General features: G+C 46.9%; 2 protein-coding genes across 4 annotated transcripts in view; both read right to left on the bottom strand.

The window, feature by feature from the left end:
* Positions 1 to 5,455, bottom strand: part of LOC122387776 (transmembrane protein KIAA1109-like) — a 104,633-nt gene extending 99,178 nt beyond the window's left edge. The window contains exon 1 of the mRNA XM_043378226.1: positions 5,151 to 5,455. The gene's annotated coding sequence lies outside the window, so the exon portion shown is untranslated. The remainder of the gene's footprint in view (positions 1 to 5,150) is intronic.
* A 927-nt stretch (positions 5,456 to 6,382) lies between these two features.
* On the bottom strand, positions 6,383 to 16,649 carry LOC122387775 (plasminogen activator inhibitor 1 RNA-binding protein-like). Of its 3 annotated transcripts, XM_043378223.1 has the most exons (7): positions 14,726 to 16,649; positions 12,552 to 12,684; positions 12,333 to 12,365; positions 9,530 to 9,667; positions 8,822 to 9,236; positions 7,590 to 7,976; positions 6,383 to 7,523 (listed from the first exon to the last, which is right to left on the bottom strand). In XM_043378223.1, the coding sequence occupies exons 1-7, from the start codon at positions 14,943 to 14,945 to the stop codon at positions 7,296 to 7,298; spliced, it is 1,554 nt and encodes a 517-aa protein (XP_043234158.1). In that variant the 5' UTR covers positions 14,946 to 16,649; the 3' UTR covers positions 6,383 to 7,295. The 3 variants fall into 3 exon arrangements, with proteins under 3 accessions (XP_043234158.1, XP_043234156.1, XP_043234157.1); XM_043378221.1 differs by having other exon boundaries at positions 6,383 to 7,976; XM_043378222.1 differs by lacking the exon at positions 12,333 to 12,365 and having other exon boundaries at positions 6,383 to 7,976.
* Between the last annotated feature and the right edge of the window lie 1,445 nt (positions 16,650 to 18,094).

Genomic DNA, 18,094 nt, shown 5'->3' with positions numbered 1-18,094 from the left:
AATAACCCGCGCAAAAAGCGGCCGATCGCGATGACATTTTCAATACAGGTTTATCATTTTTATACATTGTAGCTAGAATTTCGCAACCATTTGAACATATACCAAGTAATTTTGGTGGCTTCGTAACATGTTACGAAGCTGTCAGTGGTTGTTGATGCCTACTATAAATACCCGACAGGACGCCTATTGGTTGACCTGACCTGACCCGACCTGGCCTAAATGCACGAAGACATCTGTGGTCAAAACTTAGATAAAATTCGTGATCAGTACCCCGACAAGCTCCACAACATCCTCACTTTACGAAGTTCTGACAGGTCTCGATTTTCCTACTTTTTGGGTCATTGAGCCGACCTGGAAGGTCAATCAATGACCTAGCTAGGACCTTAACCTGCGCCGGGCGGGGGGGGGGGGTGTTTGAACACCCCCCCTGCGGTTTTTCGCAGATATCTCAAAACGTTTTTGTCACACCTGTTTGTGCATCTTTTCCGCACATGTTGTGAAAATTTCAGACCCAGGTCTCCTTAGGTCAGGTCACCAGGTCACGCCAAATGACCTCACCTCAGAAAAAATAAGAATGTTCGTCATAGCTACACCGATTGATCGATTGCCTTGAAACTTTCAGCGATTCATAAGAGCAACAGTATCTATAAAATGTATATCTCGGGGAATTTTGATATCGGTGACCTAAGGTCAGGTCCATTTTGCGGCATCTCCATTATAAGTCAATGGGAGAAAATTGAAAAGCGTCTGTTTTGCACGAACGCCATTCTAGACACTCTCAAACATCGAGATGTAGGTAAAATTGACACACTGAACCGGAAAATGGCAACTGTGACCCCTTGTTATATCCCCGAGGTCATCTCAGGTCACGAACAGAATCTAACAGTTTTTCGCTAATAACTTCTGATAGAGGCGTGCTAGAGCGCTGAAAACGCTTTAGATGTGTTCGGCTCGACGTTGCGGATCGACTGATATGCGACATGACCTTTTCCGGTCAGGTCATGACCTTGACCTGAGGTCAAATTTTCAAGTTGACCTTTCAAGGTCAAATTATAGTTCATTCGACGCGTCTCGACAAGAGGAACACGATGCTGGCAAAAGTAATGTCATGGCTCTTTTGAGTCAAAAGTTATCGCCGAAAAAAACGCTTTTCGTAAAAACGGCTATTTTTGGAGTTTTTGCCTTCTGGAGGCTAAACCGTTGACCTGAGGTCAAATCTGAGATATTATTCAGAAAGGCCTGTAAAAGGGCTATCGAATGCGCTTTTCCGCGGCGCTGTAGCTCTATCGGTTCCCGAGATAGCCGTTGGCAGTTTCCAAAATGTTCCAAAATGTTGTCAACATTTTACCTTTGGTGACCTCTGGTGACCTGACCTTTGACCTGACCCCAAAAATGACCGAAGTGTTCTCGTCCTTATTTTGGACATTCTTTCGATTGCCGCTTACTGCGTGTCGCTACGTGGCCCAGGAGCCGAGTTAGAAGGGAGTGTTCAGACACCCCCCCCCGGCCCGGCGTGGAATCTCAGAGCACCGGCCCGGCGCGGGTTAAAATCGCGTATCATCGGCTTCCTCTCGTCACGGGCAACACGCTCGTTTTTTCCGCGAAGCTCATGCTTGATCAGGGGCCGAACGACAAAGAGGGGTCCAACGAATTTCTCCCCCCCCCCCCATAAATTAGCGGCTGGCAAAACACCAATACGGGTGACGGTTAACTTCCTTGGCCATTGGGTGACTTAAGACTTTCAAAGGGTCAATGACAATTGTGTAGCAGATCAGAACCCGCTGTACCTTCTAGAATTGAAATTTTATGACCTTCCATGATCTCAAGAAACAACTGCCTAACAAGTCAACAGTTATTTCTGTCAATGTATGACATGTTTTATGGCAGATAAAAAAAAAATGATCGGCTCGAGGGTAAAATTGTGTCGTGATCCGACGTTTTTACATAATAATACCCGAAATACCCAAAGAGTCACGGAAAGGTATGACATTTCAGTGAGCTCGGTTGTGTATGCAATGGTGTCTGGTAGGGTGGGGGTAATCAGTTGGTGACATACCAGGGAAATAAGCTAAAATTAGAGTGCTCTATTTATTGCTCCTGCCCCATGTTGAAGAGATACCCCTAAAAGCGTGATCTTTTATCGGCCCTTACGCAGCAAGGCAGTACTTCTCAGGCCGGTGGATGGTATCAATAGAAAGAGAATGCGTCAAAGATTAACATGAATTAATTAAAATAACATTAAAATCTTAATTAAGCGTGGAAATTAGTCCCAAACTTAAGCTAATTATTGCTCCTACCTCGGCGACGGCGCTCCCCGCAGTCAGCGGAGAAGCTAAAATAAAAGCCACCATCCTCCTCCGTAAGTCAATTTTAGAGCGGCCGAGTGGGCCGATGCGGGGCCACCAAACTGAGGTGAGACGTGGCTAGCAATTGCGAACTGCCATAGAAATCAATATCTTAAGACGTACAATATGGGATGATTACTCTGAAGCAGGAGTGAAAGCATGAGTAGCTAGCAAGAAACAAAATGCATAGATTGGTTGAATTATGTACAATAGGCACAGCTCAGATGAAGCCATTTCTTTGATGTTGACATTTGACATAACCCTTCCTCTCCTCACCTACGACCAAGTACGTTGGCAGTTACCGGCATAGTTTTTTTTAGCACGAGTGTAATTCGCCATCGGACCGCAATGCATGTTGCTAGGCTGCTGCAATTACAACGAACATACGAATACTGCCTTCATTTGTAGACGTTTGTTTTTTAGGCGGTCTTTGACGTACAAGGGGGCATACCTGTCGACAACTTGAGTTTCTCCGAATTTCAAAAACTCCCAGAATTCCAATTCCTTATGCACTGTTGTAGGTACAGCTATGTTCACAAGTTTTCGTTTCCTCCTGCTCTAAAAAGGATGATATTTGTCGATTTCGTGCGTCGCTGATAGAAGGGTGCGTTTAATAATTAGGCCCAACGCTTTCTGCATCCGCGAGTACCTTGAAAAGGGAACAACAGTTTCCATTTATTACACTATGGGACAAGTGACAAAATGACCACTGCAACACGCATGAAACGGAGCTCATATTCCTAAAAATGTCTACAATCACTTCTTTTCTGACACTATTAGCAAATACCATCTCAAGTTAGGTGGTTGACAGACAGTCAATGGAGATCTGGGGAGACTGAGTGATGCCAATTCACAACTTAACTGATAATGAAGGCCGAGGGGAGAGAAACATGCAACATGCACAACTGACAACTTGACAAGTGACAAAACACTACCACTATTGCGCAGTGCACAACAAATTACAGCAGCCAGCCCAAAAATGCTTTTGGTGGCTAATTGCAAAACAAGTCACTAATAAATGTCTTAGTTGCAGCTGAACACTGCACAATGATCACACTGTTCACACATTGAGTGAGATGCCACAGGTGGTTTGAATCACACTTTGGTACAACTGCAAATCTGAAGTGTTGTCATGAGGTTCATGCCTCCATGATCACAGCACTGGTTGTGGTTGGCATAACACTTGTAGTCTGCAGAGTTCCACATAAACTGCAGACACCTCATCTGGTGGTCTTCATGTTGCTCAACTTCTTCAGGAGGCAAATGTCGACCACCCAGCGGAAGCATGGTCCTGCAGAAAAGAAAGGTAATGCATAAGGTACAAACATTATCTGCTGAAACAGCCCCTTCTGTTTGCTACTTTTAACATAACATAACAACATGTATTCCATGTATATTACATTTGTTGAAGTAAAATACTGCCGGCTATTTCAAAACCAGAAAATGAAATTATATTGTGGCATAATTCACATGCTCAGCTATCAGTATCAAATAATAAATTAATTTAAAATTAGGGATATTCTATATAACACATTCATAGAATGTTCTACTTCACGTCACACTCACAAGGACTCACAATCTTTCTGTTGGGTGTTTGATTGACACATTAACTAGGTTTGTCTTAGGTTTTATTATTGCAAAAAATTCATATTGCATTATTGTATCAAAATACTGCCAGCAATAACAAAACAAGAACATGAAATGTCAATGAGCAAGCCGCCTTTCCTAAAAATGGATTACTTTGAAAAGAATTTTAGTTTCTTTTAAGGAAAAGGAGAAATGATTATCAGGTTATTATCAAAAACCACTCAACCAGCAAGTGGCTGGGTGGTTTCACAGCAAACATCAAGGCAAAACATATGCTTACATTTATCTAACAATTGAGCCATTTGACTACACAAGGATATGTGAGCAAAATAAGAATCCAATCATCCAATGTTGACTTCCTTGCAAAGTTTATGCCTTATTTTATGAAAATGTGTCACTAGAATATGATACTTATCATCGAATATTATTTAATTTACGATTTATTTCGATCGGAACGCACATTGGGTCCCGCGCCATCTTCGTCGACGATAAATATGATCGTGTTTCATGAAGAGATAAGGGGTTTCAATGGTCTTTCAAAGCAATAATTTGATGCAAAAATTTGTAGGAAATAATATAAAGCTGGTTCAAATGGCCATCAACCATTTAAAACACCGAAAATACTCACAACTCCGTCCCGACGACCACGCAGCACCGCGCACGCCACACTACTGGTACAATGCCAAAACTGCCGTCACAGCAGAAATGTTTTTTTTCTCGATTGCAATTGTGGAATTATTTATTAAACAGAAGATTATCTTTCCGAAAAACCGACTGATTTCATACACAGATGCATGGAAAATAAAAAAATCCCGGTAAGTTTATTTGTATCGTTTTGTCGATTTTGACATGCTCCTAGTTTGCAGCCATATTTCGATATGTTCTACAGGGAGTTCAGAATTATTTCAGGACCAATCTTTTCCTCATTCATTTTCCCGTCGATCATGAAATTTTTAGAGCGGAACAATTAGTTTCCAGGCGGTCCGAGCGGTTTTCGTGAGAAGGGTGCAAAAATCGGCGTCATTTTTAGAGCCTCGACACCAGCTCAACACAGGACCCTATGGGAGACGGTGAAGTAGCGGGAGCAATAAATAGAGCGCTCTAATTTTAGCTTATTTCCCTGGTGTGTCACCGACTGTAATGGCCCTGCCTGGCGCCCGAAAAGGGGGCACGACCCCGGAGGGCCTGCCGACCACTGGCTTAGAGTTTAGAACTTACCTTGGCAATTATCAGTCACATTCAAAACCAATGTCTGCTGCATATGATGATAATGACCGGGAGGATATGATACTAATTTCACTTAGTCATCCAGCGAGTCCCAGCCACTTATCACCACGACACACTGACACAGCACTGGTATGCCAGCTTCTCGGTTAATGCCTAATCATAATGTCAACGTCAGCATGAGCAGCTACTTCAGAAACTGCTTCAGTATGCACAACAAAGCGCACACTTTCACAACTTTTATGCCTATAAGTATCAAACGGCCATCCATTTCACCAAATTCGTTCGCAACCCGCCCATTCTGCATGAAACCGCCCATAAACAAAAAGATTTTAATTTTTTAACAAGGTAGGTCAAGTTGATCAGCTGTTTGAAACAGTTAGTTTTGATGACGTCATAGAAATTTTGAAGACAAGAAACAATTGGAAAAAAATATATTTGTTCTGAACAAAAGGTATGGATAAAAAATTATAAATGAATATACAATTTACACATTGAGTAGCTTATATGTTTCGTTATTTATCTATTTTTTATTTCTATCTTTTCAATGCTCTTTGACTCATGGCGTACTCAAGCACGACGGATACCAGCTCGCACGTATCCGAACAGTCGTTTTTGTTTTGGAATTCAGTTGTTCCGCACAAAAGTAAAACCAGCCACACTAGAAGTGCTTAGACGCTTTGCAAGTCAACAGCATTTTGCATAATTTCATAATAATTACGTATCAAACACTGCAAAACAGTTTGACGTCACTAGACCGAAAACTAGCAGCAGAATCATAAAACAGAGTTGTATCTCTGCTGCGCTAGAATTGTAGCGTTTCAAGCCTATTACTCAGCTATTACCAGCTATTACTATCTTGCCGGGCCTTGATCTTGCCCAGATCTTGCCTATTACCGAGGTCAATGGTCAAGCCAAAAGAGCACCACGGTATATAGAGAACTAAGAGCACCTACCTTGACCTATAAGAAACGTTCAAGCCATGGGAAACGCAAACCATACTATACGCATTACGCAAGGCTGTGGTGACTATGCCAAGGCTTTGTAAGACTAGACGGTCCCATTCATTTGCAATTGCTTAATGCTAGTACATGCCTGCCAGCCGCCATGACTTCACCACTAGATTAATTACATTTTTTACGGCCGAGGGCCGTCCTCTCGCAACACCTCTCGACCAGGGGCGGCCGCTCAACGTCTTCCCTATCACCTACGCTATACACATTGGATATCGTTTGGAACTGTATTGTACGCTGCATGTTCCACCATACAAAACTCGGTCTCGGCCCCCGACCGAGCCAGGCACGCCAACACAATCAGACCAGCGGGCGCGCTCTGCCGTGGGACAAAGTCGTGGTGGTGGTGGAGCGACAGGCCCGCGCCGCACGTCCCACGCACAGAAAGACGAAAAATGGCCTCCACTGGCAGACGTTAGTTCACAACGTCACGGCCTCAGCCAACAAACGCGACCTGATGCGACCCGATACGCTCAAAATCCGCCCGAGCGGCGAGCAATCCCTGCCGCCCCTGACCTGGGAGCAGTCACAGAAATGCGCGGCATCAGTCCCGAAAACGTGTCGCAAATCAGTCCTCCGACTCCGCACACAACTATCCCTCTAGAAAAGGCCTTCAGACTAGCAGCAGCTAACGAGCGACAGGGTCGGGAACTTCTACCGAATCCTACCGTAACGAGCGGCAGGGGCGGGAACTTCTACCGGGCCCTACCGGTAATGCGTTGGCTCCAGTTTGTTTGCGAAGACTGGCGAGCGGGACGGCGGGAGGACCGGTTATTGCCGTGGATTTTTGTAACTGTTCCCACCTCCGCGTACAATGAGACCATCATGTGTATCGGTGCTGGGCGGCCCGTATCCCGCGGAGCCGACACGGCTCGGCGGAACGGCGCCGCCCGCACCCCGCTCACCGACACTCTCACTCTCACTCACACCGACCGCGGCTGGCGCTCACTCGCTCTGCACACCGTCTCTCACTCACTCCGTCTTCCTCTCGTTATTCGATTGGGACCGGGGCCCGGTGGGGGCCGGTTCGGACTACGTGCCAGGTTGGGACCATGGAGAACTCCTGCAGCTTCAGAGGCCCGGCCGGCCGGCTCACGGCGGCGGCGGCAGCGGCGTGGCGAGGGCTTTAGCCCAGCGACGGGAAGTCATTCTCGTCGTCCACTTTGGGAGCGTGTTGCTGCCGAGGGGCCGCACGGCCGCGGCCGCGGTACCCGCCACTGCCGCCGCCGCCGCGGTAGCCGCCGTAGCCACGGTAGCCGCGATCCTCGCCGTCATCGCTCGACTCCTGGCCACGACCGCCCCAGGAGCCTCCGCGGCCGCCGCGGTAGCCGCCCCGGCCGCGGTAGCCGCCCTCCTCGCTGTCGCCGTAGCCGCCGCGACCTCCACGGTAGCCACCACGGCCTCCGCGGTAGCCGCCCTCCTCGTTGTCGCCGTCGCGGAATCCGCCGCGCCCTCCGCGGTAACCGCCGCGGTAGCTTCCTCCTCCCTCCTCGCCGTCACGGAAACCGCCGCGCCCTCCGCGGTAACCGCCGCGGTAGCTTCCTCCTCCCTCCTCGCCGTCACGGAAACCGCCGCGCCCTCCGCGGTAGCCGCCACGGTAGCCTCCGCCCTCCTCGCCGTCACGGAAACCGCCGCGCCCTCCGCGGTAGCCGCCACGGTAGCCTCCGCCCTCCTCGCCGTCACGGAAACCGCCGCGGCCGCGCCCGCGTCCCCGTCCGCCGCCGCGCCGGCCGCCGTCGGAGAAGGTGAACTCAATGTCCTTAACGAAGTGCTTGGGTCGTCCGTGACGGACCTCTTCCTCCTCTTCCTGTCGGGAAAGGGAGAGGGAAAGTCAGTAAACGGACCCGGCGCACACTGTGACGAGGAGCGTTCAGAAATGATCGGGTAAGTGTTGCACAATACCATCGAGTAATGTGTTTAATTCGCGGAGAAGAAAAAAAAAGAAATTAACAAACACGTAGTCGTATAGAATCGTTAGGAACGGCGAACCAAGATAAAGGCCAGCACGGGAGAGAACTAATGAAGAAAAACAAACTAAAAGTTGACAAACACAAACATAATCTTCAGGTACGAGGGACCGGAGCCGAACGACAATATACGGAGCAGTGAGTCACGGGTGTCACCCCGTGGCGCAGTTGGTCGCCGGCGGACGGAAGCGACGGCCGGCCGGCCGTGGAAAGCGAGCCACGATAGCGGCGTGCACCGACCGCCGCATTCTGCCCGTTCAGCCATGCACGGACACTGCAGTCGGCAGGCTATCCAAGCTATGTGTCCTAAAATGTGTAACGAACTGTCTGTCTGTTTCTAGTGTATTACACTGTCTGCTTTCGCGTGAGATTCTAGACATAACGATGTAGTACACGATGTAGTGTAGGTAATGGATTTGAACTTTAAAACGCCGTAACTTAGACTTGAAACACCGAGGGTGAACGACGAGCGAATATCCTACCCAAACCATGGCCCACATACATTCGCACGTAGCCTGCGAAGCAAAACACCACGATTCTACTCTTACAGCACAAAACTGGATGCAAAAGTCTACCAAGAATCACAGGATTCCCAGTTTATCCAGTCCGGCACGATATCCTCCACCCAACCCTCTATCTCACCCGATAACAAAACATCGTATCATCATCCCATCCTACCACGTACCTCGTCATCGGCATCCTCTTCGTCGTCACTCTCCTCGTCCTCGCCGCGTTTCTTTTTCAGCTCGTACATGTTCTTCCACTGGGCAGTGTTCTCGCCCTCGCCGGCGCGGCGCAGCTGGAACTGCGGCTTGGAGCGGGGCTCCTGCTGGCGCTTCCACTCGTCGAGCGTCAGCTCCTGCGGGCCCTCCGGCTCGGCCGGCTCGGCGGGCTCCTCGGCTGCGGCGTCGGCCGGCGCGGACTGCGAGTCAGCGCCGGCGCCGGCGGCCGGGGTCGGGTCGTCTCCCCAGCCGGTGGAGGTAGGCTCCGGTTCGGCCGGCTGCTCGGCGGGCGCCTCCAGCGTGGCAGCTACCTCGTCCTGCACCGTGCCCCAGTTGCCGCGGCCGAAACCGTCGCGCTTGTCGTGCGCCCTCACGCCGCTGGAGATAGGGAGGGGAGGGGTCAGAGACGATAGGCAGCACAGAGACAGCACACCGGAGACGAACACTGAACAACACTACACGTAAATAACTACATGCATTACGCATGGTAGGTTTGGCTGTGACATTTCGTAACGCAAAATATTTCACATTGTATCAATGAGGGAAGACATAAAAAGTGAATTGCACTTTTGCAAGGATAAAGCTGAAATGATGAATCATATGAACAACAGCAGCCACATCCCTGCAAGCGATTCCCTATCACCCCTCCATGTCCATCAACCACGGCCTACCTGCGGTCGCTGCCCGAGTGGCGGTCGAACTCGCGGTACCCTCCGCGGCCGCGGCCCCGGCCTCGTCCACCGGGTCCGCCGCGACCGCGTCCACGGCCCCGCTCTCCTCCCTCGCCGAACCGCGGCGGGCCGCCCTCTCTGTAAATGAGAGAGGGACGTCAGATGGAGAGGGGGACGGCTACACACTCTAGCGGTACGGAAAAGACGGATAGCGGCGATCTGCCCTCTCTGTGAGATACGAGCGGGACGTCAGCTGGAGCGGGGACGGCTACATACATTAGCGGCACGGGAATGACGGATAGCCGGCGGAGCGCCCTCTCTGTGAGATACGAGCGGGACGTCAGATAGGTGGAGAGGACAGAGACGGCTGCCTGCTCTCGGGCCGGGACGTCATATGGAGAGGAAAGGGGAACGGTAACATAGACTGGCGGAAGGTGCAAACTGCACAGCGGCGAAATATGTACCCTAAAGTGGGGCTATTTGAGACAGTGGGGCTATTTGAGACAGTATTTAAAATAGCTATAAAATGAAGATTGTTTGATTTTTGTGTGATATTTTTGCTCAGGGAGGTGTGGAATCGAGCAGTAAATCGCCTGAGCAAAAAATTAAGCATAAATTTTAAGTGGTTTTTATTTTATAGCGATTTTAAATACTGTCTCAAATAGCCCCACTGTCTCAAATAGTCCCCACTGTCCCCATGACCAGTACCTTACGGTACTGGTCATGTGAGCAACTCAGCAAAGGCACGACAATATTGGTATCCAAGAGTTCATAGTTAGTATGTCCACACTCAGGACTGCATTGTGGAAATGTGGAGGTAAGGAACGCAAGAAAGTAAATTAGTTATACGACGTAGTGTTCCGCAATTGGATATCAGCCGCTGAATCATTGCGGGATATAATCATAGGAATCAACGCATCTGCTGAACCACACAACATTGACGACTTATCGAAGCATCGAAGCAGAATATGATCGAGCGACGGGCGTAAGTAAACAAGAACGATTACGTTAGGAACTTAACCCTATTCCTGGCGGGCTCCGCCGGGACAAGAAACTGGCGGGGGGGGGGCCGATTCGCCCCCCCCCCCTGAGATCTCGAGAACGAAGCAAGATAGCGACAAGCGGTAAACGGCATCGGATACGCATGGACAAGGTCTACAATTTTTACTTAGGTCATTTTCAGGTCAGGTCAAAGATGACGTCACAGGGGTCGAAAAAGTCAAAATGGCGGCGCTAGATATGGAGAGAGTTTTTCTCGAATAACTTTCTAATTAGTCAAGATAGGAACAAACTAAGGGCATCATCGTGATCCTCTCGTCAATCCACATCGAATGATATATATGTTGACCTCGAAAGGTCAAGGTCAAAGGTTGACCTCAGGTCACGTGACCTCGAGGTCATCATGTATATCATTCGATGCGTCTTGACGAGCTGAACACAATGAGACCATCCACGCGTCTGTATCTTGTTCCTGTACGGAGTTATTGGCCAAAAACCTTTGGTGACCTTTGATGACGTCACATGACCTCACAGCTGCCCAACAGCAAAACAGACCTCAAGGTAGTGAAGGTTGATCGTATATGAAGTCATGTATGGTATATGGGGCCATTCCGACCCGTTTTAGTGGTAAAAACAGGGAGTTGATTTTTCCCCCATTGACTTATAATGGGGAGGTCGCGAAACTGACCTGACCTTAGGTCACCGATATCAAAGTTCCGAGATATACAAATTGCACATACTGGTACCCTAACTAAAGCCTGAAGAGAAGAAATTGACCGGTCAAAAACTCTAGCTCTGGCGTGATTGCAAACTTTTCTGAGGTAGGGTCCCTCTGGTGACCTGACCTGAGGTCAGATCAACTCAAAATTTTCAGACATGTTGCGTAGAAGCCTTATAGGAAAAGTCAGAAAATTTGAGCTTCCTAGCTCAACGCGTTTGGGAGAAATAACCAAAAAACCTCAGGGGGGGGGCTCCTGAGGCCCCCCCCCCCCCCCCCGCCAGGAATAGGGTTAAATCAGTAACTGTAGAACACGTTTCAGTGAAACCCAAATCTACCAAACTTACAGGGTATTTCGAATCAATCCAAGTAAACTCGAAACGAACACTGTGTAGCATGCGACTCAACAGAAAATGCATAAGATGTCGGCTAAACACATTGTACAACACAAGACATTGCAGGATAGGATGGTAATTAAGCGTTAGTACACCGAAAACATTATTAGTATGCAACAAACAAGATGTGCAAACAAAGAATGTGCGTGCATCATGTCTATGACAAGCAACTTGCATGCATGGGCTCAAACAACTCCGATTATTTGACGGCTATGTCACGGTGATAGGTACTTGATAGGGAATGCCTGATGATGTCAGTATTCAAACCGCTACTATAGCAAAGTGCGAGTAGCTCAGTCAAACACGCTATGTAAGACGTAACTGAGGTCGTTTGAGGTGAGCAGCGTCTTTCGTCAATCTAGATGAATGTCATCGAGTCACTTAAGGCACAAATACGTTCAAAATAAGCCACCGAATCGAGTGACAAAGTAAATCGAATAATCACCAGTCCGTGGCTAGGTTGGAAGAGTATTGAAATTCCCGTGGTAAATGACCGGGCTCAAGTCGCCCCAGCGCCCGTTATGAGACTAATCGCTAATGAGGGGAATGGTAAGCAGTTGGTGGAAGCAGCCGCAGCTAGTTGACGGAAAATGAAGCTTGCTTAGAGGAAAGGTAACTTGAGCTACAAATATCCAATTCATGCAGAAATGCACACATGTAAGTAATCACTAAAAATACTTTAACAAATCACCTGTTTCCAGTTTTCTTCACGTCCCTTGATTGGCTTTGGAAAGACAGAGGGATAATCATTTAGAATTCAGAAGGTATTTTTACACATTTTCTATCCAACACCTCAGAGCATCAGATGGAATATAACTGTCTGATCAAAAAAAAATGGCAGTAAAATATCACTCAGTGTTGTATCTAAGATCAGACCTCATCTAATGTCATCTGCCACCAGGCCGCTCACCTGGCGTTGTCGGCCCGGCTGTCGTCCCAGTTGCGCCGGTTGTTGCGCTCCTCGCGGCTCTCGCCGGGCGGGCCGGAGCCGCCCCGTCGTGGCCCGCCTCGGCCACGCACCGCCTCGCTGCCGCCTGACGCCGCTGGGGGGAAAGATAGGGTCACAGGAAGCATCGACGACTGGGTCATCATGCTTCAGGATAATGAGGGAATGGAGAAATGACAGATATCTGTGGATCAAACTTCATGAATGGGACATCAGACTTAGTTGGTGGAGCTCCAAATTTACCAACAAAAAAGGTTGCTTAGTCAGTATGGTAGAAATGATGGGATGGATAGGTACTGTGAGCTGGGCAGATTGTGACCATGAAACATCCATTACATTCTGAGGGAAAATGAAAAAAAAATCATTCTGAAAAAGCATTTTGATTTCACTGCAAGCACAATATGCAATTGTGCACAATATGCAATATGCAATTGATTGAAGTCCTTTTACATGGAGAAAATCAAGAAGAGGCAGTGTGAAAGTAAAGCCTCTCTAGACAGGGTTGCAAACTACCATCACATAGTCCCTTGTCAACTCACCTTGTCCCAAAGTAATGTTTTTTTCCAGATTGCAAGAATTGCTAGGTTAACTTAATTAACTTTGACAAAATACTGATGAAAACATTAGATGGTTAAAAAAAACAGATGTGTGCATTTCATGACTCAGGACTATCACAGTGTCAGCAAAAATGTAGCACTGGCTCAGTTCCCATGGGTGCATGGTTACCAATCCCTTCCTGTTCTCTTCAACCAAAGCAAATTGCATTGTGCAATAAGTGAAAAGATATCATAGCACCTGCATAAATAGGTAAAGGTTAAAATTTAGTGATTTAATAAATTAAATAAGAAAAATAAGTAACAATACTTTGGATCAGAGGTAGGCACATAGGTATCAGCTCAGGCTGAAGAAGCATTAGTGGAAGAGACATCTCTGATATTTTAACAGACAACAGAACCATTATGTTTTAGCTTTCAGAAACAATGAAATGTCAAGAAATCAAAGTAAATGTCAAGATAAAATCCTAAGAAGATTTCAAGGCTAATTTTTTAATATTCTTACATTATTTGAAATCCTGAATCCAAAAGTGATACTGATACTTACATGTCTCACAAATAAAAGAAAAAAAAGATAATCAAACCTTACCTACAACCTACTACAACCTAACAACCTACCAACCTACAACCTAAAACACAAGGCCATATATAGGCCTACAAACCTTCAACCTAACCTGACCTTAAAGGGACCCTCCCACCTTAACATTAGATTTGAGTTGGGATAGCCAAAATGGGGTCCCTGGCTCACAATTACCGGTTTCGGCACTCACAACATCGAGAAATGCCTTAAATAGGAAATATTGAATTTCAAAATTGCAGCATTTTGATTCAGAGGGGCTAATGCTTAGGAATACCCCTCTGAATGTGTGACGTCAGCGCAGATATCCAACGATTTTTAAATGTTTGACTAAAACATTTTGTAGCACGTGGTGGTATATGCTATTTGCGCGCAACATCTGCCGCAAACGCCACACTTCTAAAATAAAGTCGCTAGAAACAGCGGAGATCCCAAAAAAGTAAACAAAAGTAAAAGTATAATATCTTGAAAACCGGTGAATATTTTTCGGTGAAATTTGGTAGACATTCGTTTTCGATCTTTCTGAACCGAGCGACATCACTTTCATGCCAATTCATAAACTTTTTTGAAGGTGGGAGGGTCCCTTTAAACCTAAGGTTGGTTGGTTGGTTGGTTTGGGTTAAGCACCACATCCAGTGGACCAAGGTGCTAACCGGAACTCTCACGCTGTTCCAAGCGGTCAGGTAGCGGCAATGCCACGTGCATTGCCCGGGAATCCCTTTAAACCTAAAATTTCTGCTGTTGCATACCTATTTGTATCATAGGCGTCACAATTGTAGTTCTGACCTTATCTTGACAATATACCGAAAATAACTGCTGAAAGCATGATTATAAAAATATCCAAAAGCAGCATCAGTATCAAAATTGTGAGGACAACCCTATTTGCAGTATTTCATGCAAGTTTTCAATGCCCTTTGAAGTTTCAATGCGAGTTGCGGCAAACACATTACACAACAATCGCATTGTGAAAAGCAAGAATAATGATTGAGTTATTGTACTTAACATACCTTGGCGTTGATCTGTTTTAGAGACATTTTCCTTTGCTGGTGGCTTCTTGGTGCCCTTCTCTGAAGAAGCTTTAGCACTTTTATTTTCCTTGCCGGGCACCTTCGCCTTTTTCTCTTCTTTTTCTTTCTTCACATTTTCCAATGTTTCAAACGGATCCGTCTCATCTTCTAAAAAGATGGAATACTTGTTGGTGACTCCTATGCCATAGGAGTTCTCCATTGTCCCTTCCCGGCCGCTTCCCCGAACCAATTCCCCCTTTACCACATGTAGGCCTCCCAATCCAAAATGGCGCAGCACAGTAACAGCACCAGCATGATTCACAACGATTTACAATAACAAACTGTTTGGTCAGATATGGTAGCAAAAGGGTCATTATTTGATGACGTCATTACCCATCCCATAAATCAAGATCTCGAACAAAATGCAATCACATTGAAATTGAAACAGCATGCTTGGTCTAAATAAATCATTTTTCCATTATTTACTCATTTTTACTGCCATGAGTCGATAACTGAAAAGATCCAAAAGATAAAGTTACGCCTTTGAGTTCATGGTGGCATATTTACGTCTGGACAACGAGTTGCGGGGAAAAGTGCTGATTTTGTCGCAGTTTTAGGATCCGGTGATTAGGCTGGATTTTTAGGTTACTTTTTCGTTCCGATTCCTGTATTTCATAGTGTTTAGCTTTTAAATATTTCAGTTCTCTCAGGAAAATATTACTTGCCTAATAGATTTGGTTAAATTGTTTCATTTTTATAAGCCGACCGCTAGAGTCATAAAACAATACATCAGCACTACAATTATTGTAAACAAACAAATGGAGCACCGCGTGGTTCCGTTCCAAGGCCTTTTTCAAGTTCATCTGGTGTTTTCGTACTCGTGTACGTCGTGCATATTTACGTCTGGACAACGAGTTGCGGGGAAAAGTGCTGATTTTGTCGCAGTTTTAGGATCCGGTGATTAGGCTGGATTTTTAGGTTACTTTTTCGTTCCGATTCCTGTATTTCATAGTGTTTAGCTTTTAAATATTTCAGTTCTCTCAGGAAAATATTACTTGCCTAATAGATTTGGTTAAATTGTTTCATTTTTATAAGCCGACCGCTAGAGTCATAAAACAATACATCAGCACTACAATTATTGTAAACAAACAAATGGAGCACCGCGTGGTTCCGTTCCAAGGCCTTTTTCAAGTTCATCTGGTGTTTTCGTACTCGTGTACGTCGTTTTGTTGGAAGTTTCGGATCCCTTGTGATTGAATTATATCATATTAAAGAAACATGTTGACTGAAAACAATTCCAAGTATCCAGGAGGCTAAGGCTCCAGACTCCAGAGTCCTGACTCTTGAGCCCTGAGCAATATCAAGTTGAATTTAGGAAATGTTGGTTGATAAACGCAAGTTGGTCTGGCTCACTTATCAGCAAGAAAAAGTAAAATTGAAAGAGCTTATTGGCCAAAAACAAGGTATACTATTGCAGGAGATCAATACTGATACTGATCGAAGAGCACGCTGAGCAATATCAAGCCAGAAAATGCTGGCTGATGAACGCATATTGATGTATTGGTGTGAATATTGAATTATAACTTAAAACAGCAAGATTAATTTGTGCTAACTATCAAGTGAAAAATCTAGAATGAATGAACTCGGGCAGCTTTACTTTGCAGAATGGTAATGTCGTAATGTGCATTACTCAGTGTCTGGCAAATGAAACACACAATCATTCCATTGCTACTGGAGGAGACAGCTTGCTGCTTGGATCACTTAATCAGCTTAATGTTTACTTTGATGTTCATCATTACTTTGCATTTCTTGAAAAAAGGATATAAGAAGAATTGTCAATATGACATACAATCCATGCAACAATGTGATCGTATGATGTGTTCATAGTCATGAGTGATTATTGGTCCAATATACAATAGCAAAGCTGTCAGCATTTCTTTCTGTGGATGGCCAGAAATGACTCAGAACTTAGAAGTATTAGTTTTCTTCACAGGGCTTGGGTAAAAAGTAGGCACTGAGGGTAATCTTCCAGCAAGGAGCTTTATAGTTTATTTTGACTTGGTATGAGATGTAGGCACAAGTAGGTACTAGGTAGGTACTTATTCATATAGCTATTAGCTAGTAGTTGTGTAGGTTTAGTTGGGTGCTCTGAGATTAGGTTGTTAGTTTTTAAATTGCCTAGTGTCCATAAAAATGTGACCTGAGGGCTGATCATACCTGACTAACCTGACCTAACCTCCACTGGCGGATCCAGGGGGGGCCACGGGGGCCATGGCCCCCCCCAAAGGCCTAAAGTGGCCTGTTTGGCCCCCCCCAAAACGCCAGAAAAATTGCTAAGAAAATATACCTTGATGGAGGTTTTTAGCCACTTGGTGAAGTAAAGCTTTCCACAGCATAATATGGAAGCAATATAGTAGCAGTGAGGGTCAGTCAAAAGTTGCGCGAGCGGAGTCGACCTTAAAAAAAAGACTGTTGTTGGCACGTGTTTATGGCGCGGCAGCTGGTAGTTGGCGGTGTTTCGCGTGGTGTGGCATCACTGGCGGATCTGGGGGGGGGGAGGGGGGGGGGGGCACGGGAGCCTGAGGTGCCCCTGACAGGCCCGTGGTGCCCTTGCTTATAGGCCTGTGGTGCCCCTGGACCCTGGCAGGCCTGTGGTACAGTCCACAGCAGAAGTAATGTGGGGTTTCAGTCATGGGTATGTTCTGCTTCTGAAGCTTAGGAACGATTAGCCAGACTACAATGAATCTTTGAATGTAGCTTATATGTATCGTCACCCTTGCAGCTGCAACTTTAGCTATTGACATCTTCTTTTCAATCACTTCGCATTAAACAATCGCCAGTCAAAGCCAACCGTTGAGTTTGGTAAAACCCTACATTACTTTAGCGGTGGGCTGTACCTCTGGCGGGCCTAGGGTGCCCCTGCTAGGCTGCTGATGCCCCTGGGACCTGACAGGACTGTGGTGCCCCTGACAAGCCTAAAGTGCCCCCAACAGGCCCGTGATGCCCCCGACAGGCCCAAGGTGCCCCTGCGTGATGCCGTGATCCCTGCGAGGCCGGTGGTGCCCCCTGCGAGGCCGGTGGGGCCCCTGACAGGCCCATGGTGCCCCTGCTAGACCGGTGGTGCCCCTGGCAGGCCTGTGGTGCCCCTGCTAGGCCGCTGGTGCCCCTGGGCCCTGACAGGACTGTGGTGCCCCTGACAGGCCCAAGGTGCCCCTGCAAGGCCGGTGGTGCCCCTGTAAGGCCTGTGGTACCCCTGCTAGGCCTCTGGTGTCCCTGACAGGCCCATGGTGCCCCTGCGAGGCCGGCGGCGCCCCTGGCAGGTCTCTGGTGTCCCTGACAGACCTGGGGTGCCCCTGACAAGCCTGTGGG

The sequence above is a fragment of the Amphibalanus amphitrite genome, unplaced genomic scaffold (assembly GCF_019059575.1).
Source record: "Amphibalanus amphitrite isolate SeventyFive unplaced genomic scaffold, NRLGWU_Aamphi_draft 000298F_arrow, whole genome shotgun sequence".
Taxonomy (NCBI): Eukaryota; Metazoa; Arthropoda; class Thecostraca; order Balanomorpha; family Balanidae; genus Amphibalanus; species Amphibalanus amphitrite.
This window is presented reverse-complemented; position numbering and strand designations above follow the sequence as displayed.